Below are 20,724 nucleotides of genomic sequence, written 5' to 3' on the forward strand. Positions count from 1 at the left end.
GAATCAAGAGCTGGGCCCAAAGTTCTTAGTCCTGCTCAGGGTTGTTTGAGGCCTTCCAATGCGGGGTTCTTTTTTTGGTGGATTTCATACTTTTCGACATTTAAAATCGATTCCATTCTTTCCAAAAGGTTCTTGCTAGTAATAACCTGCTGTAATTGCAAGCAAAATGGATCGAGCTGGACAACAGCATGAACCTGCTCTCTAGGTATTTTCAACAGAGAGAGAGACGAGACAAGTGGTGCTTCAGACAGGCAGTAAGTGCCAGGGCCAAAAATCCAGCCAAAAAGCTAAGTGATATAAACGAAGATCCATTTGTGTCACCAGTTCTGAGAATTACTTATCTTTCCGATCTCGCTGTTTTTGGTCCCCGGTAATTACTCTGGCAGACGGGGAAGCGACAACAAAAATTTAAGCAGCAAAATCAATTTTGAAAGAAAAACAATTATGAGGGTAAAAAGCTCTCCAAATATTTAGTAAAAAGAAAGGGATGAAAGCTCTGCTAATTGCTAGGAAAAGGCTCAGACCCATACTTGAACTTTAGCTCTTAGAGACATTGCAGTACCACCTCTCAGATGCACAGATGCAATGTTACCAAGTACAGACCTCCAAAACTTCTGTTTAACAACCCATCCAGCAAAGCCGTCATTCACATAAAGTCCAGTGGTGCCCATATGCTTGTAATGCTCTATTTGCCCCTTTCCCCAGCCTGGCCAGCCCCCTCTGAGCTGCTGATCCTGGAGTTACCCTGCAGTTACTGCAGCCTCTGGGTTGCAGTAAATGCCACAGTCCACTGGGTGGTGTTGGCAAGGAAATCTGTCTTTGCAAACTAGGGAGAGGCCACAAAATAAAAACCTACTTTTGTGAAAAAATTCTGTATTTTTTTTCATTCCCAAGTGACCAAAATGGACCCTTTTTCCCTATTACTTGTATAAATAACCAGTTGACTTTTCTTCAATTTTTTTTCCCTCCCAAAAGCAGCTATGGACATTTTTCAAACACTTTCAATAACATTTTCAATACAAGTTTTGGAAGATTGTTCATGCAAAACGACATGGAGAATTGTGTGCGAAAAAATGCCTTTTTTTTTAAACATAGGACATTTTTCAGCAAAAAGACACTTTTGGTTCAAAAATGTCATCCAACTTCATCGCACACCCATTAACCCATGCGGCCACAGCAGGGGCAATGCAAACCAGTGCTCTCTGACATACATAGATAGCTTCTTCTCCACAGCTGTAAAGGGGCTAAGGCCCATAAAAAAGTTGAATCAATAGTGTATCACCAGTGTATCACATGCCCACAGACCAGTGGGGAGGGGCCAGGACATCAGAGCAAGTCCCTACTCTCATAAGAAATGTTAGGCAGCACAGAAAGGGACTCAGGAATTCATCCAAGAAGCTTCAAGAAACTCGTCTGATCTACCTGAAGGACAAAGGGCTGAGTCCATCCTTTGGTTTCAGGAAGGGTAGAAATTTCGGTGCCAGATGCTTATCCCGCTCTGTAATCTCTGAGCGGAGACCTGGCTGGCCAATTAGCCTGCAAGGAAGCGCCAACACCCCAGTGATAAACACTGACTGAACAGAGCTCTGCTAGATGGATCATAGCTACAATTGGTGGTTGATAGGGTAGGGGTAAGCAGAAGAGCTGATCTGAGCCCCATGCTCAGATGTGGTCTCCTCACTGCGGTATACCATGTCCTGGAAACGGATTTGTGGACCAGGCTGGTTGATCTGGGCCTTGCATACTGAAGGGGGTCTCCGAATTCTGCAACCCCTGCTAGCCTTTGGAAACATGGAGTGGGTTGAGAGCCTTCATTTATGGTCAAACAGGTCTCTGCTCTGGGCCCATTTGTTACGTTCCCACTTTTGATGCCTGGTGTTGGGATCACTGTGCGGCGTGATGTCGGCCTCCTAGCCAAGGGTCATACCTTCATAAACCACAAAGAAGCCTTTGCCCAGGATATTGCTGCTGCTCCGGAACTCGATCCACAGCCTGCTGTCCGTGGAGATAAGAGGCTCGGGGACTTTGTCACCACAAAATCTACCTAGAAGGCAGGAAACAGACAATCAAGAGCTCTCCACTGACTGGCGAAAGTGGTTTGTGATCGCAATGGGGGTAGACAGGAGACATACAAGGCACCTGCAGTTCAGGAGAGAGTCAATGGTAAAAGTAAACAGAGCCATTTAAAGGGCTTTTCACTCCAACTCCGACTTAGATTTTAAGAAGGGGCCATTTTATTTGTATTTGCCCGGAAGAGGGTTCAAATATCATCCGGGAACAAAAGCCATCATGGCTCATTCCCAAATGCTGCCACCATTCGCCTGGCTCTCATTTTACCCATACAAAGGCTGGGCCATCTTAAAAAGCATGTAGGTGAACGCAGTAGGGATTTTAGTCTCCACTTATTGTGAGAGACAAAGTGCTAGGAGTGACAGCCAATACCCAGAAGTCCTGGCACTTTACCTTCCATCGTTCTTATTGATTTGTATGACCAGGAACCCCAGTCATGTGCTGGAACCCATTGGACTAGGCACTGCACAGACACAGAATAAAGATGGTCCTTGTTAGTGTTAACTGTATTACAGCTGCGCCCAACCCAGGACAAGGAGCCACGGTACTAAGCTCTGTTCCTGCACATGGCAAGGAGCAGTCCTGCGCCCAGGCGCTTCCAGTCTCACTAGACCAGACAGACAAAGGGTGGGAGACTGGATTAATACAGATAGCAGTGCGGTAAAGAGAGCTCCTAGACAGTTTTGAAAATCTCAGCCTCATTGGCCCAGAAGGAAAGACAGATCCATTCCTCCTGTGGATGTAGCATGAAGGAAAACCTCTCCATCACGCCAGCCCTCGTGATCATTTCCACCTCTTGCACATGACACAGAATCATCTTAGTTGAGCATCTCTTCCTACTCAACCCTGCATAGTCCTATGGCACTTGTTTACACTAAGTGCCTTTCCCCAGCACAAGCTCCTTCACTGGGTGCTTCACACAGCTTGATTCTCACTGGTAAATGTCAGTTCCTGAACTGTACCATCACAAACTGCAATCCAGCAGAGCAATCGGATTAATAATAATAATGATAATTCCTGATGGTTCTACAGCCTGTTTTGGCCAGAAGGCTCCTCAAAGCATGGTACAAACAATAAATAAGTGTTGGGATTAACTAACACAATATGGTTCTTTTCTTCACTGGACACCAGCGACACTATCTGCTGTATGCAATAGGGTTGGGGTTTGTTCCTCCTTTAAAGGAGTAACTAAATCCCAGCTTATCCAGTTGAATCTGCAGGGGGAATTTGGCAGAGGCTGAATGTAATTACCTAAATTGGAATTCAGCCAGCACATCAGGGTTACGATTGCTGGACTCATGAGAAGAAAAAAAAAGGTACATCCAGGGGATATGTAATAATGTCCAATGATTGAGAGGTTGGTTTTGTGCCTCACTGGAAAGTCAGCATCTTAGTACCAACCAACATGCTGCATGATTGGTTCTCTATCTACTCAGGCCATGTCAAGACTAGGGAAAAGTTGCATGTTTTAACATGAATTAGCTAACACATGTTAACCAACACACGTTAAAATCCTAGTGTAGAGAAAGCAGTTGTAGTTTTAACATGTTAGCTCGTTGATGTTAACACTAGGCTGCCCTAGGGTTTAAAGGTGTGTTACAAACCTAGTGAAGGCAAGCGCTGTGGTGGAATAACATCTGCTGAACCACAACTCCGTCTTTTCCTTGTGCACCTCCCATCCAAATGCTAACTCTGACCCGACTCTGCTTAACTTATGAAATCTGACAAAAATCACACCCCAAAGGTGCACAGCTGCAAGCACAAGGCTAGTCCAGGTGGGTCAGGAGTCATTGTGGTATGACAAAGACCGGGATACAGCTTGCTGAAGTTTCCAAAGGTACGGGAAGGAGATGCTGCTAAGTGTCGAGGCTGCAAAGTTATTTAGTTCTAGGGTCACTGAGCAACTGCCTCTTGGATTTCGAATTGGAGTTCAACAAGGATGTCAAGGAGAGGAAATGCAGATGAGGAAGCCAGAATAAGTGAGCTCCGTGGAGTACAATAAAGGGCCCATTCATAAAAAGTTATGCACCATTTAAGGCTGGATTTTCACACACTTCCCTGGGAAAATATGCAGTGCACATTTTTTTCCAGGCAAAATACATGCTTTCACAATTCACGCTAATCCTCTTGCCCACCCCCCTGCCGGACCGCCACCAGCCTGCCTCTTCCTAACTAATTTCATGGCCCCGGCCCCTCTCAGGGGCCATGGCAGCTCACACAAGCCACTTGTTCTGGACGGAACAGTTTGCAAATCCCACTGTATTAAGGAGATTTTTTTGAAGCGCTTCAAATATTTGGCAAAAAAACTGAAGTGACGTAAGGCAAGGCTGCTGGAAGGACGATTCCTGAGGCGTGTGCTCACCCACAGCAAATAGTGACCATGGTACACGGGCACTGACACTACCAACCCCACACCTCTGCTCCTCGAGACAGCCCCAAAAAAACTGCAGGGAGACCACAGCCTTGCTCCCTCCGCCAGTGCCAGGTACCCACGCTACAGCAGAGCACTCTCCTACCTATACAGCCTTTACCAAAGCAGTCCCGTGGCCCAATCCTGCCCTGCCCAGATGCTTAGCAGGCAGGAAACACATGGGAACCCAACCCGGCATTGATGACGCATGGTCAGATGCCTAGAAGCAGGAGGGAGGTGCCTTTCATACCTACTGAGGGTTATGAACCTGTCTCTACAGACACACCCGCCATCCTCCCTCTTTTAACCTCATGCTTCTGAGTGGAAGGAAGCCAGCGAGGCTATGCCCAATGGCTGTCCTTGCGTAGCCTCACTTGCACACCCTACTACACAACCTTGCCCTCTGCAGGCACAAGCCTTCATACTTTCCCCGGCTCACTCAAAGTACCTTGCCAACATGAAGCCTCACAGCCCAGTACACTGGGCACTGAGTCTGGAAATGGCAAAGAGGCCTAACTAGGAGTTCACTGAAAGCACCAGCCAACAGCCCAATTCCTCATTGGGTCAGACAGCACCATGCTGTTAACCTCAGGGACATGTCACAGGCTTACAGCTGGAAAGAATTTGGCATTAATTGTCTCCCCTTGTGTGCTACAGCGGGGATCTGCAACATTTGATGGATGGGGATGCTGAGGGTAAGAAACTTGTCCAAGATGAAAGGGAGTTAGTGGCAGAACTCTGAATAGAACCCCGGAGTCCTGACACCCTGCTGGGAGCAGCAAACTGCTCTCTCCTCTAAAACACCCAAAGGCTCTTCCAGACACCTGTGCTACCTCAAGAGGGACTTGAGGGAATGGCACAGGCTGCAGGAAATAAATGAACCACAAGGAACTTGAAACACTAGCGTTTTCTCACAGTGACTCAGTCCAGACGTACACGCAGCGCACTGTCACATCAGCGCTAATTTATGCTGTTCCAGAGGGAACCTGGAGACAATTACATGCGATCTGCCAGGGATATGTACAAGCAGAGTCAGCAAAGAGTCCTTCCGACCCATGACACACACCAGTCCAAAAGCAGATAATGTTCTCCCAGGTCCCAGCTCTGTTGCCAAAGCAACAGTTGCAGGGATCTGGGTTCTCCCTGCTAGGTCCAGTCTTGCTGTGTGACCCATGTTTAAATGGTTTCAAAAAGGAGCTGTGAGTTTAGGTAAGACACCTTAAAGGGGCCTGATTGTCAGAAAGCGGGTAACTCAGTGCTTGCTGAAAATCGGGTCCTCCCTTAACTGTGCCTTGTTGAGCACCCAGTAACTAAGACTCTCCAAATCACTAGTCAACCTTGGAAACATGAAGCTAGAAGGCCTGCGGGGTGGGCTGGGAACATGGTTACAACCCAGTTTGCTCCTATCTATGCTGCAAGACTGATCCATGTTTTAAATGCATTGTGAAGGCCCACAAGCCATGAGTGACGTGCTGACCAGAAGTACTATAGCTGCCTGTTTTTTCCCTCTAAAGGCCTTTGGGATGTTTCTCTCAACAGCTTTGGACTTGGCCTGCTTGCCTTCTCCTCCCACTCCGGAGAACGCCTACTTGGTGCTGAAGTCCACTTTCAATAATTTAATTGGTTTCTAAGTATTATGAGAGGAGGGAGGGGTTGGATGGCCCAGAGGCTTGAGGGAGGGGAAATGCACTCTAAAATCATGTCATGCAAGGTAGCAGGTTCAAATCCAACTCAAGCTTTTAGCAACCAAAAGCTGCTACCACTTGATGGCTGTTCAGTGGCCTGTATGAAATGACTTGGGTATGCCCAGGCCTAGTTCCATGTGACAAAACTATCCCCACAACAGCCAGCACTCTGAGGACAACACCAAGGACCGAATGGATCATGAAGGCTGACCTAGGGCTGAGCCACATTGGCTGGTCAGCGTGGGGGACTCTTCGCCAGGGAATGCAATCTAGTGGTGGGAGCAGGGGACTGGGATTCAGGCTTCTATTCCCAGCTCTGCCCACTGACTCACTGTGGGACCTTGAGCAAATCACTTCCCGTTCTCTACCTCAACTCTCCAGTCGCACAATGAAGGAATATCACTTCCCTACCTCACAAGGCAGTTGGGAGGCTGAACAGCTCCAGGCCTTCAAAAGGATTTAGGCACCTAACCACCACTGATTTCAATGGGAGTTAGGCTCCTAAATACCTTTAAGGATCCAGTCTTAATTATTGTCCATGAAGCACTTTGGGATCCTTGGAAGAAAGGCATTAGTACCAGGCACCTTTGCTCCCAGCAGCTGCAAGGGCCTATTTGCATACTTTCCACACTGCGCCTCTTTAAAAAAATGAAATAGCCACTCACCTAGCAAGGAAGCCTTCCTCCAGTAGCCATCACGCACCTCCACATAATCATACCAGCACAGGCGACTTTTAAACAAGTCCATCGACGTAAAATTTAAAATGATCTGTGAACAGATGGTGCACTGTTATCTTTGCCCAAGGAGCTATTTCACACTACAGATTCAGTTCCATCAGTGCCGTTATTCTGCCGACAAGGTTTAGATAGGACAGAATGGACCAACTTTATTTTTTTGTAGAGTACAAGACAGCAGCCAGCACAAGTAACTGGGGGAATTATGGAAAAGATGAAGCAAATTGACTGCACAGGGAATAAAAAAGGCTACTCTTACGTAATTAGGACCAATTTAGGTTTTGTAGCAAAACAAAAAATGGGACCATAGGTTCACCTAATATGAATAAGGGGGAAAATACAAAATTAACATTTTCTCCAGGAAAATTTTTCAGTTTTCTGTCAAGAAAATTAAAATGAAATTTTTTTTTCTGGTTGAGTTAACCCAAATCAAAACATTCGGGATTGTCAAACCAATTTAAATGTTCCATTTCCAGTCAATTCAACATTAATCTGAGTCTGCTCCAATTGCTGTGGTGCATCATGGGAGTTGTAGTTTGGGTGACTCATGCCTCTATCCCTTTTGGGCAGGTCTCTTTGGCCAGACTACGTCCTCCACAATAGACCACCGTCTCCCCTCTGGGTGAGCCACTGTGATGCATCATGGGAGATGTAGTCCAGCCAGGAAGCCCAGCCCATAGGGGAGAACAGAAGCAGGGAGTACCCAGACTACAATGCTCACGAGTTATCGCGAGGGCTGAGGCAAACACAGGTTAACATCACACAAAGCTGCAACAAAATGTTTCAATTTGGTTCAACAAACCAAAAATGAAACGTTTCCATTCAGGAATGTCTCAACATTTTCTTTTTGCTTGCAAATGTTTCTACTTTTCCATACTGAAATATTTCAGAGCATCTCACGCTACAAAAAATTTCAACATTTCAACTTTTTGTCCAAAATCGGCACAAGAAAAATGTTGAAATATTGGATTTCCCCATGAAACGGAAATTCTGATTTTTGATCAGCTCTGAAAGTAAGATTGTTTTCATTTGAACATATATGTTCTTGAGTGCTTGATAAGGCATGAATTAAGCTTCACACAACAGTGCTGTCTGGTAGCTATTATCCATTTTATTGAGGGGAAACTAAGTCATGCATGCTACAGCTACACACGAAACAAAAACATTTTCCAGCAATGGTGCAGTTCTCTTCATGGTCCAAACTAAGTGCCGTGCAAAAGAGAACTGCATTCCACAAGTGATGGAAGGTAACGACCATTTTTTTAAAACTCTCGGCTCAGTTACACCAGTGCAATCATGCTGACCCTGTGGGGCTGGCTCTGATATAAGAGTATAATTTGTCCCATGATTTTTATCATGACAGTGTCCCTTTAAAGTATTCAGTTGTAAGGCCACTAGCTGAGGGAGTGTGTATATTAGAGCTAGAGGGCTTATTCCTGAAAAGGGACCCTCCCATTTGCATCTGAGAGTCCCACTGAACCCAATGGACCTATTCAGGGTAGTAAACATTTGCAAGATTTGGCCCAGAGATTAATTTACATCTAATATCTTCCAAAGGAATAAGGCCATGCTAAAACCAGGTTTCTATTCTATATTCTGACCTAATAAACGAGATTATTAAAACTGGAAAGATTTTTAAAATGCTATTTACTTTTCATGATTTACCCTTTATCACTTTCTGCAGTTCTCTGAACTTCAACAATGAAAACAGACTAGTCAGTTTCAGTTCAGTTTACAGACAGCATCTGGGCTCACACATTAGTTCAATGCAGCAATGTCTTGGCTGCACCAGGGGAAGGTCTATTTTATGTATTTTACAATGCTGGATTATTTTTTCCTTTAAATGGAACTTAGATTTTATAAACATTTGTTTTTCACAGAACTTAAATTTTGGGTCACATCTAACCTAACCCTTGTAACTGAAAAAAGAACAGGAGTACTTGTGGCACCTTAGAGACTAACGAATTTGAGCATAAGCTTTCGTGGGCTACAGCCTACTTCATCGGATGCATAGAATGGAACACACAGAAAGAAGATATTTATACATATAGAGAACATGAAAAGGTGGGAGTAGCCATACCCACTGTAAGAGGCCAATCAATTGAGATGAGCTATCATCAGCAGGAGAGAGAAAAAAAACCTTTGAAGTGATAATCGAGATGACCCATAGAAGATGTGAGGATATTTTAACATATTTTAACATGAAGAAATAGATTCAATTAGTGTAATGACCCAACCATTCCCAGTCTCTGTTCAAACCTAAGTTAATTGTATCTAATTTGCATATTAATTCAAGTTCAGCAGTCTCTCTTTGGAGTCTGTTTTTGAAATTTTTTTGTTGCCACCTTCAGGTCTGTCACTGAGTGGTTAGAGAGATTGAAGTGTTCTCCCACTGGTTTTTGAATGTTATGATTCCTGATGTCAGATTTGTGTCCATTTATTCTTTTGCGTAGAGACTCTCTGGTTTATGTATATGGCAGAGGGGCATTGCTGGCACATGATGGCATATATCACGTTGGTAGATGGGCAGGTGAATGAGCCCCTGATGGCGTGGCTGATGTGATTAGGTCCTATGATGGTGTCACTTGAATAGATATGTGGACAGAGTTGGCATCGGGCTTTGTTGCAAGGATAGGTTCCTGGGTTAGTGTTTATGTTGTATGGTGTGCGGTTGCTGGTGAGTATTTGCTTCAGGTTGAGGGGCTGTCTGTAAGCGAGGACTGGTCTGTCTCCCAAGATCTGTGAGAGTGAGGGATCATCTTTCAGGATAGGTTGTAGATTTTGATGATGCGCTGGAGAGGTTTTAGTTGGGGGCTGAAGGTGACGGCTAGTGGTGTTCTGTTATTTTCTTTGTTGGGCCTGTTCCTCATGTTAAAGTATGTTAAAATATCCTCACACCTTCTATGGGTCATCTCGATTATCACTTCAAAGGTTTTTTTCTCTCTCCTGCTGATGATAGTTCATCTCAATTGATTGGTCTCTTACAGTTGGTATGGCTACTCCCACCTTTTCATGTTCTCTGTATGTATAAATATCTTCTTTCTGTGTGTTCCATTCTATGCATCCGATGAAGTAGGCTGTAGCCCATGAAAGCTTATGCTCAAATAAATTCGTTAGTCTCTAAAGTGCCACAAGTACTCCTGTTCTTTTTGCGGATACAAACTAACATGGCTGCTACTCTGAAACCTTGTAACTCAGGCAGAGAGACACATAAAGAGCATATAAAAGCTTGAATCATTTTAAAACCATCAAATATCGTTTAAGAGTCTGCTCTGTTCTTAGAAATTTTTCTAATATCAGAAGGTTTCTGTTTGGGCCTGATCTTGCAAGGTACTTGCACATCTCAGGACTGGACCCAGAGGCAATGGAACCCAGTGATGCCAGAGCTCATGATCAGATCCCTCAAAGGTAGTAAGGCAGCTCACTCTGGGAGTTAGGCACCTAAATCCCTTTGAGGGTCTGGGCTTCAGGCCCTGAATACAGTAGCTCGGCAGAAAGGCAGCTGTAAGCAAATGTTTGCTGAAGTGAGATCTATGGTTTCTTTCTGCACTGTTTTGTTTTCAGGGTGCATCTGAAATGCTTCTCTACAGGGTTTACTGATTAGCTGCTGTGCAGAGGAGCTCCCATGCAGGGCAGCACACCTGTTGCAGCGGGGTTGAGTGCAGTGGTGTTAATAGATTAAGAAAAGATTTCATTTCCACTGGAAGATTCATAAAAACAAAGGAAGCTGAAAAGCAAACAGAGGAAGCAACTGATTGAGGCTCAGCAGATCTTGCAATCTGAAGACATCTGAAGATGGGTGGGTGGCGTTCCAGCTGACAGCAGCATTTCCCTGTGCATGTGATGTCCTGGATTCTCAGCCCCCCTTCAGGAACCAATGGCAATTTTGCTCACAACGTTACGGAGCTAGTCAGAGTGGTAGGAAGGAAGCTTTGAGAGGTGCGCATCTGAGATCTCAGCGCAGCCAGAGTTAGCAGGCTGTTGGATGGCTAACAGGCAGCTAAGGACCACAAGGGAGGGCCAGCAGTCACCTAGAAGAGATGCTATACCCTGGATTCTGGGTTTCCACACACATTTAGTATTAGTCCTACTTCTTCCCCCACCCCAAGTGGAAGGACCCATTATTACGTTGCACTGATGATTTCTCAAGGCTGCATAGGTCCCCTATTGTTCTAGGGACAAAAGCCATTACCCAGCAAATTCCCCAAACAGCAAAAGGCTGCAAGATTGAAAATGCTGGTTTAGAAATCTCACTGATCCCTAAAAACAGATCTGGGGGATTTTCAACACAGCAGACACATTCGAGAAGGAAATGACTTCTTAGGTTGTTTAGTGAAGTCCATTCCCCCAGGGACCAATGCAGGGTTGTTCCCCACATTGCCTAGTGCTTTGTCCAGTCTGTAGCATTAAACGAGTTCCTGTAAGTGATGGGGCTTTCACCACCCCCATTAGGTGACTGTCCAACAGCTTACTACACCTCGCTGCCAGGACGTTTCTCCAAATACTCAGGCCCTGTCTACACTAGCACTTATGTTGGCAAAACTTTTGTCGCTCACAGGTGTGGGGGGGGGGAAAAAAGCCCTGAGCAACGTAAGTTTTGCCAGCATACGTGCTCGTGTGCACCACGCTATGTCGGCGGGAGATGCTCTCCCAGTGACAAAGCTACTGCCGCTTGTTGAGCTGGTTTTATTATGTCAACGGGAGAGCTCTCTGCCGTCGGCGTAACGTGGCTACAGCTGTGCCGCTGTAAGCTTGTAAGTCTTGATATGGCTCTCTTTCACTTTTCCCCTCCCTGGTAGCAGTAATTATATCCCGTGGATCATCTTTAATAAACCCTCTCCATCCTTGGTGTAAACCTTGTCTATAATTACAGAGGGCTATCATGTTTCCCCGTAGCCATCACATACCTGGGTTTAGCTCTTATTTTCTCTTTTTAAAACAACCCTTCCTTTTGCTGCTCTTCTCAACTCCATCCAATTGTCAAATGCCTTCCTGGAAACATGGTGCCCAGAACCATGGGCAATACTGCCGCTACGCTCGCACCAGAGTTGGACAGAGGAGGACAGTCCCCCCTGCTCTGACCGTGCCGCCCGTTTTAATAGTTTGCTGGCAGCAGCTCAGAGTTGTTGCCTGACACGGCCCTTTGAGCTCCCCGAAGGCTCTGCACTGAATTCTACTTTCTTGGGAGAGTAGCTAAAGAGCCTCTGGAGCTTTCATTGTCAGCTGCTCAGCTGGGCAGAGCATGGAGCGCCTTCCCGGGTGCACGCAGTTGCTGCATGTGCATCAATGGAGAGGAGTGAAGGGGGACAAACTTTCCATGAGAACGAAGAGGCTGGAAAAACCCCCACACAGATTGCCCACTATCTCCTCATACTAGAACAATAGTGAAGGGAAGCACAGCACAACCCACATTGTCCAAATGCTCCCCAGAATCTATTGGGGGGCCCCACAGATATGCAGCAAATAACACCGGTCCCCATATGCAGGGCTCTATTCTGAAAGGAGAGAAGATCAGTGCAGAATATTGTATGTAGAGACCTGAACTCCCACAGCAAATACCTACCCATGGAAGCTGGTACTCTGTGATCATTGGCTCCATCTCCACTTACCTGTGCAAGACTCCACCAGATGAGCCTCCACTTAGATCAAGATGGTGCACAGCCTCTGCATTCAGGATGAAAACAGGTGTGGCCTAGGGCATCCCAGCAAGTTGCAAATGCAACCCTCAGGCAAAACCACATGCCTGTAAACTGCAGAAACAATCTGCAGTCTAACCTACCTTCTCCCCAGGAGTCACAGATATTCTCCACACGCAATGGGAATAGGAAGGATAGCCATTTGGAAAACCAGGAGCAGAGAAATTCCCCGTCGTGTCCTGCAAGGTCTCCCCACAAGCTATGTAATTGAAAGACAGCAGCAAAGAGTTACCATCAGAAAGAAGTTGGTCAGAGTTTATCAAGCAGTTTTTGATCTTCTATTGTGGGTACTGGTAGCAAGCTAGACAGCCTTGCACCTCTAGATCACTGACTCAAATCCAACCTCATTCGGTAGTGATCAGTGGTCATTGCCATCTGTCTGTCTGTTGGCCTCGGTGAAGTTCATCAGCATCCGTGGGATAAGAAAGATTTATCCAGATGGGGATGCTGAGAAAATAGATCATTACAAAGGGTAACCTCTCTCCCCTCCCTCTGCACCACACACTTTTTTAAATATATTTTTTAATTATCTGAATTGTGGTAGATCTTTTCTTCCTTCTCCACCAAATGCAAAATTATTAAAACCAAAGCCAGTCACTAGAAAAGCTATTTTCCCTTCATTACAATCTGCTCAATAAAGTTCTCCTTAGTTACCATTGTTAATACTCTTTTTCGGGTTAAAACACTGTGACAAAAGCTAGCTGAGCCCCAAAGCACCCTCAGTTCACGGAGTCAACTCTGCATTGTAGCAAGACATGGCATAAGATTTTAATGTTGAAGCTTTGCCCCGCTTTCCACCGTGCGCTGTTTGTTGCATGTTGCAACGGGAGAGAAAGTTTTTAAACACCGTTCTTAAGGCAACAGGCTTCCAACATCTGTGAAATCAGCTACGACTAGTTCCTATTCACTGAGCCAGGAAGGAAGGGGCTGGAATGTGGAATGACATATACACGTGCAGAGCAGACGATGACTGACTGGGGCAGGAGACCCCACATTTCAAAGCGCCTATTTCACCCGCAGGGTTCAAAAGCTGCATGTGAATACTCACAACGTGGAGCAGATATCAGACTGCTGCTCGACTGCTCTGGATTGCTTTGGATTTCAAAAATCTTGTGCCCACTCCCGTTCTAAAGTAAGGTCTGACCCTTGCTTGGTTTCCCCAGCAACTGTGAGGCAGCCCCCAAGAATCCTTCATTAAGCAGGAGCGCTTTGAAAGATTTGACAAGATGGAACATCTGCCTCCATTTCTCATGCAAATGCCATGAACGCTACTCGGCCTGGCACCCCTGACACTGCGGGTTGCTCACTAATTTTTCAGCCTTGATCACAATTAGAGGGATGGGTTGGAACCTGGAGGTGAAGAGAGACTGGCCCCATTCAGGACACTTAATATATGAAAAAATGTCATCACCCAGGCCAGAAATCCTAATTACCCTACAGTACTTTGACCCACAACTTAATAGGCCAAACAGGAAAGATGACTTGCAGGCAGCAGCCGTGGGGATGGGACGTACAGATGTCTTTCTCCTATTGAATGGCTCATAAGGAAGTTTAAAGGTGAAGACACCAAGATGGAAAAGTCACAGATTCCAAGTAGAGATACAAGGTGGGCGAGGTCATCTCTTTTATTAGACTCTCTTCTGCTGGTGAAAGAGACAAGCTTAAAGACAAGAGAAGCTGGTCTAATAAAAGATATGACCTCACCCAACTTGTCTCTCTAATATCCTGGGACAGACATGGCTACAACAAGACCGCAAACAATGCAGGTAGTACGTTTGTACATGCTAGATGCAGGGGCCTCAGAGGTGAAGCCAAACTTCTTGTAAAACTGCTAGAGAGCAGCATGCAGCTTTTGAACTCTGCGGGTGAAATAGGCGCTTTGAAATGTGGAGTGTCATGCCCCAGTCAGTCATCATATAAGGGGGAAAGACGTGCCCCTCCTAGGGAGGTATTAGAAAACAGCAAATCAGATTCTAAAATCTCCAGCCTGCTCTCCATTCCTAACGGAAATAGCTATCAGCGCTGAGAAAACAGGAGCCCTGATGCAACCACAAAGGGCCATAAACTGCCCTTTTTAGCTTCCAAGTGCTCTATAATGGAAATCAACTTCTCCGCCCAGGCCCTGCCCGTGTGTCTGGCAAAATTATCACTCCATTCCACAGACAAGCGGAGCAAGGTACCCAGAGAAAATGAAAGCCCCAGAGCCACAAAAGGAGCTAATCTCCCAGCTGGGATTACAGCTCACAAGGGGCTGATTCACAGTACTGTATCTGCACTGCTAGTCCACACACCCACAAATGCTACATGTCCAAAAGGTCTGCCAGCTCCCTGGGCCAGACATGGAAGTGCTCACTGGACTGGGTTTAAAAAAATTCACATGGGGGGGAAGGTGCTGGTCTCCTAGTGCCAGAGCCTAAAGGCTTTCACTTGTGGAGCAGGTAAAGCCCAACCCTCATTCTCCAAACATCTGAGCTTTCCTGGTGGAACCTTCTCTTGGGGCTGTTCAGTCTGCGTGGTTTATGGCATTCCCGGCCACACCGCCCAAAAAGGGGCCAGTGATGAAGCATCCACCTCGCAGATCACCCTCAAGGAGACTGACTGAGACCCGCTATTTTTTGTTACGAGAACAGCAAGTCACTCTGGAGCCAGTCATCTTGAATCATCATTGATCACTGGAAGGTTGGCTCGAGGAATATCTGACCATTTGGGGGCATGTCCCAGGTTGTTGGGCCTACCCACTATGTGGCTGACAAATTGACACACCTTTTCTGAGTGGGGAAAAAAGAACAACTGCTCAAACACAAGTTGCCTCCGTGGAGAGATAATTACAGGGCACACATATCATATTGCCCTAATTACACAGGATAAAGAGGATGATTGCTCTCAGCTAAACCACAGTGTAGCTTGCAGGGGAATTAGTTTAGGGCTCGCTAAGTGCAATTACCCAGTAATCTGCACGATCATGTAATTACTGTGCAGATACCGGGTACTTACCAGCGAACACTATTCTGTTACAGTATCAGTAAAGGAGAGTTGGGAGTTACTTCCTATAAGGTAAAAATAACAGGAGTACTTGTGGCACCTTAGAGACTAACAAATTTGTTAGTCTCTAAGGTGCCACAAGTACTCCTGTTATTTTTGCGGATACAGACTAACACGGCTGCTACTCTGATTCCTATAAGGTAAACATTCCCAGAAATTATATTTGCTTATTAGTCACGAAAGGGTGTGTGTTGGTGTGGGAGGCAGGTGTTGGTGTATTTGTGTGTGTGGGGGGGGTGTATGTTGAATTTACTTTCCCTTTACAAGTGACCAACAAATGCTTAAAATAGGAGTGAATGCAGTGCAGCGGTGGTAGTTCAATATCCCAGCAGCGAGAGCCCAATAAGGGATTTTAGCATGGCAAGGCAACAAGGTAGGCAAGTTTGACATTTTTCCCTTTTATCCCCTGCGATTTGGGGTATGCAGCACGTTACCCAGCAGTTTGTTTTTCAGCTTGAAGGGATGTGTACACATGGAATAGTCCTCTCAGACTGTGACCCCGGAAGCCTCAAGAATTGCCCCCTCCCTTCTAAACCACCAACATGGCTACTTCAGACAGGAAAAGCGGCTGCTCCCTTAGCAGTGGGAATTTGGAAAGTGCCGGGGGTGTGAAAAGACCATGCTTTTAAACAGACTGGGCTTACTCTCCCATTCACTTAGATGCCAAGAACAAGGAGTCAGAGCTCCCCTTCTCCTCACCAGATTAGTAGACTAGGACAGCCTGGCCCGAAGGAAACAAGCCGTGGAAAATTGGGCCCTACCTGAATAATAGACTCTGAACATGGTGCAGCAATCCATTTTCTTTACTGAAAAATGGTGGGGGAGGACAGCTTGACTTTAGCTTCCTTTTCAGCAAAGTATGCTGGGAAGGGGAGGAGTCTAGGGACCTATCAAATGCAGGCACTACCACCTCCCAGTCACTGCTGGGGAAGACAGTAAAGAGTCCTAAGACCTAAAAGAATCAGGACTACTGACAAAGCACTAATAAAAGTTCAGTTCCCCCAGCGTGAAGCACTTAGATGGTCCACCTTCTCAGAGCTCTTTCATCAAAGGGATCATTAACATGCTATTGGACTCCGGGGCCTTCCAGATAAAGCACGTGTATGGGACAGAGTTGGAGCCATCTGCACTGGCCATATTTACCTGGGCACTTGTACAACTTCCTCGCCTGAGCAATGTCTCCCTGACTCAGCCGAATGCGCTGACCGATAGTTGGCCGAACCCCATTGTCATCTCGACGGGGAAGAATGGTGTCCAGGAAGACCCCTCTGGAGTGAGAGAGACAGACAGCAGTGAAAATGGCATGATGTGCTGAGGGCAATCACGGTTCAGCATGAGAATCCCATGACCACATACCCTGTGCTAGCAGGAAGGGGGAATAGAATCTGACTGGGCAATGTATTTTATGAGAAATTTGTGCTTTGATATACATGTTCTCCCAACACCTGATAGCTTCCAAATGCGCAGGCATCTCTGCCAATTTAGTAAATTCCTCTCTGGGACTAGCAGAGGCTGCAGCTGCTTCTATTTCAGCACAAACACTTTACTTACCATAAATCAGCGAAAGCAATAAAATATCCTTTTACAAGGTTAACATCAACATACGCCCACTGGATCAACAATAGCACAGATCGGACAGCATGGCCATGGGAGCCGCTTGGGATTGTTCTCATAGTGATCATTGTGGACTGAGACTACTATAGACTTGCCATTCTTGGGCCTGGTCTACACTACAAGTTTAGGTCGAATTTAGCAGCGTTAAACTGAATTAACCCTGCACCCGTCCACACAACGAAGCCATTTACTTCGACATAAAGGGCTCTTAAAATCGATTTCTGCACTCCTCCCTGACGAGGGGAGTAGCACCGAAATCAATATTGCCATTTCGGATTAGGGTTAGTGTGGCCGCAATTCGACGGTATTGGCCTCCAGGAGCTATCCCACAGTGCACCATTGTGACAGCTCTGGACAGCAATCTGAACTCGGATGCACTGGCCAGGTAGACAGGAAAAGCCCCACGAACTTTTGAATTTCATTTCCTGTTTGCCCAGTGTGGAGAGCACAGGTGACCACGCAGAGCTCATCAGCACAGGTAACCATGCAGTCCGAGAATCGAAAAAGAGCACCAGCGTGGACCGTACGGGAGGTACTGGATCTGATCACTATATGGGGAGAGGATTCCGTGCTAGCAGAACTACGTTCCAAAAGACGAAATGCCAAAACATTTGAAAAAATCTCCAAGGGCATGATGGAGAGAGGCCACAATAGGGACTCATATCAGTGCCACGTGAAAGTTAAGGAGCTCAGACACGCCTACCAGAAAACCAAAGAAGCAAACGGAAGATCCGGGGCAGAGCCACAGACATGCCGCTTCTACGCTGAGCTGCATGCAATTCTAGGGGGGGCCGCCACCACTACCCCACCTCTGACCGTGGATTCCGAGGCAGGGGTAATCTCAGCCATGCCTGAGGATTCTGCGGACGGGGAAGATGAGGAGGAGGAGGATGAGGACGAGCTTGCAGAGAGCACACAGCACTCCGTTCTCCCCAACAGCCAGGATCTTTTTCTCAGCCTGACTGAAGTACCCTCCCAACCCTTCCAAGGCGTTATCCCAGACCATGAAGCCATGGAAGGGACCTCAGGTGAGTTTACCTTTTAAAATATAAAACTTGTTTTAAAAGAAAGCGTTTTTTAATGATTACTTTGCCCTGAGGACTTGGGATGCATTTGCGGCCAGTACAGCTACTGGAAAAGTCTGTTAACGTGTCTGGGGATGGAGCGGAAATCCTCCAGGGACATCTCCATGAAGCTCTCCTGGAGGTACTCCAAAATCCTTTGCAGAAGGTTTCTGGGCAGTGCAGCCTTATTCCGTCCTCCATGGTAGGACACTTGACCACGCCATGCTAGTAGCAAGTAATCTGGTATCATTGCATGACAAAACCTGGCAGCGTATGGTCCCAGTGTTTGCTGGCATTCAAGCAACATCCGTTCTTTATCTCGCTGTGTTATCCTCAGGAGAGTGATATCATTCATGGTAACCCGGTTGAAATACGGGAATTTAATTAAGGGGACAGAGGTGGCCGTTCCTACTGGGCTGTTTGCCTGTGGCTGAAAAGAAATCCTTCCCTGCAGTTAGCCAAGCGGGGGAGGGGGCGGCCATTGGCGCTGAGCTTTTCGTGTTTGGCTAGCAGGGATCTTCCCTGATACCAGCCATGTGGTGGGGGGAGGGATAAAGCAATCATCCCAGAGAATTGGATGGGGGGGGGGGGTTAGTTTGGTTTCTGCTGCTGCATGTTAACAGGAAAACCGCAGCACTCAATAGGCTTTGCTTGGTATGTGGGAAAGGAGGGCGCTGCTTTTAGGAAGGTTGCAGAAGCCGAAAGACAATGGCTTACCATGGCCGCATGCAAGCCGAATTCTGTTGCCCGGACCTGCATCTGTGATTTCTAACACCAAAACTGCAGGCACTCAATATTAAGATGCAAAATGCGACCTTGTACCGAAATCACATGTGCTATGTAATGTGAATAGTGTTTTTCACCGTGAAAGAGTATAAGCATTGTTCTGTAAAATGTATCTTTTTAAATACGTCTCTCCCTTTTTTCCCTCCCGCAGCTGCAAATTTTTCAAGCCTCCCTCCTCCATCCTGAAGGCTATCTCAGATAAGGCGGCGAAAAAAACGCACGCGAGACGAAATGTTCTCGGAAATCATGCAATCGACCCGCAATGAAAGAGCTCATCTGAATGAGTGGAAGGACACCCTATCCCAGTACAGGAAAGCTGCCAGTGAACGTGAGGCTATGAGGGACGAATGTGAGGAGAGGAGAGACACTCAAGATGAGAGGTGGCGGGATGCAACGCTGAGGCTGCTGCGTGATCAAACTGACATGCTCCGGTGTCTGGTGGAGCTTCAGGAACGGCAGCAGGATCACAGAGTGCCGCTGCAGCCCCTGTATAACCGCCCTCCTCCCTCACCATGTTCCATAGCCTCCTCACCCAGATGTGTAAGAATGCGGGGGGGGGGGGGGGGGAGAGGCTCCGTGCACCCGCCCACTCCACCCCAGTGGACAGCCCAAGCAAAAGGCTGTCATTATTTTGAACTTTTGAAGTGGCCTTTTCCTTCCCTCCTATTCTCCTCCCAAACCCGACCCGGGCTACCTTGTCAGTTCTCTCCCTCTTTTTATAATCAATTAATTGCTTTGAGCAGGAGGTTGGACTAGATGACCTCCTGAGGTCCCTTCCAACCCTGATATTCTATGATTCTATGAATAAAGAATACATGATTTTTAAATGATAGTGACTTTATTTCCTTTGAAAACAAGCTGTGATCGAAGGGGGGGGGGGTTTGCTTACAGGGAATGAGTCAATCAAGGGGGCGGGTTTTCATGAAGGAGAAACAAACAGAACTTTCACACCGTAGCCTGGCCAGTCATGAAACTGGTTTTCAAAGCTTCTCTGATGCGCAGCGCTTCCTGGTGTGCTCTTCTAATCGCCCTGGTGTCTGGCTGTGCATAATCAGCGGCCAGGCGATTTGCCTCAGCCTCCCACCCCGCCATAAAGGTCTCCCCCTTACTCTCACAGAGATTGTGGAGCACACAGCAAGCAGCAATAACAATGGGAATATTGGTTTGGCTGAGGTCTGAGCGAGTCAGTAACGTGTACCAGCGACTCTTTAAATGTCCAAATGCACATTCTACCACCATTCTGCACTTGCTCAGCCTGTAGTTGAACAGTTCCTGACTACTGTCCAGGCTGCCTGTGTATGGCTTCGTGAGCCATGGCATTAAGGGGTAGGCTGGGTCCCCAAGGATAACTATAGGCATTTCAACATCCCCAACAGTTATTTTCTGGTCCGGGAAGTAAATCCCTTGCTGCAGCTGTTTAAACAGATTAGTGTTCCTGAAGACGCGAGCGTCATGAACCCTTCCCGGCCATCCCACGTTGATGTTGGTGAAACGTCCCTTGTGATCCACCAGTGCTTGCAGCACCATTGAAAAGTACCCCTTGCGGTTTTTGTACTGGCTGCCCTGGTGCTCCGGTGCCAAGATAGGGATATGGGTTCCACCTATCGCCCCACCACAGTTAGG

General features: G+C 46.6%; 1 protein-coding gene across 1 annotated transcript in view; it reads right to left on the minus strand.

The window, feature by feature from the left end:
- TLL2 (tolloid like 2) overlaps nt 1-20,724 on the minus strand; it is a 197,353-nt gene that overhangs the window by 44,205 nt on the left and 132,424 nt on the right. The window contains exons 8-11 of the mRNA XM_065407272.1: nt 16,781-16,905; nt 12,679-12,794; nt 6,831-6,933; nt 1,928-2,044 (exon numbers count right to left, since the gene is read on the minus strand). Of these exons, the coding sequence (XP_065263344.1) occupies nt 1,928-2,044; nt 6,831-6,933; nt 12,679-12,794; nt 16,781-16,905 (461 nt within the window). The remainder of the gene's footprint in view (nt 1-1,927; nt 2,045-6,830; nt 6,934-12,678; nt 12,795-16,780; nt 16,906-20,724) is intronic.

This window comes from Emys orbicularis, chromosome 7, assembly GCF_028017835.1.
Source record: "Emys orbicularis isolate rEmyOrb1 chromosome 7, rEmyOrb1.hap1, whole genome shotgun sequence".
NCBI lineage: Eukaryota > Metazoa > Chordata > Testudines > Emydidae > Emys > Emys orbicularis.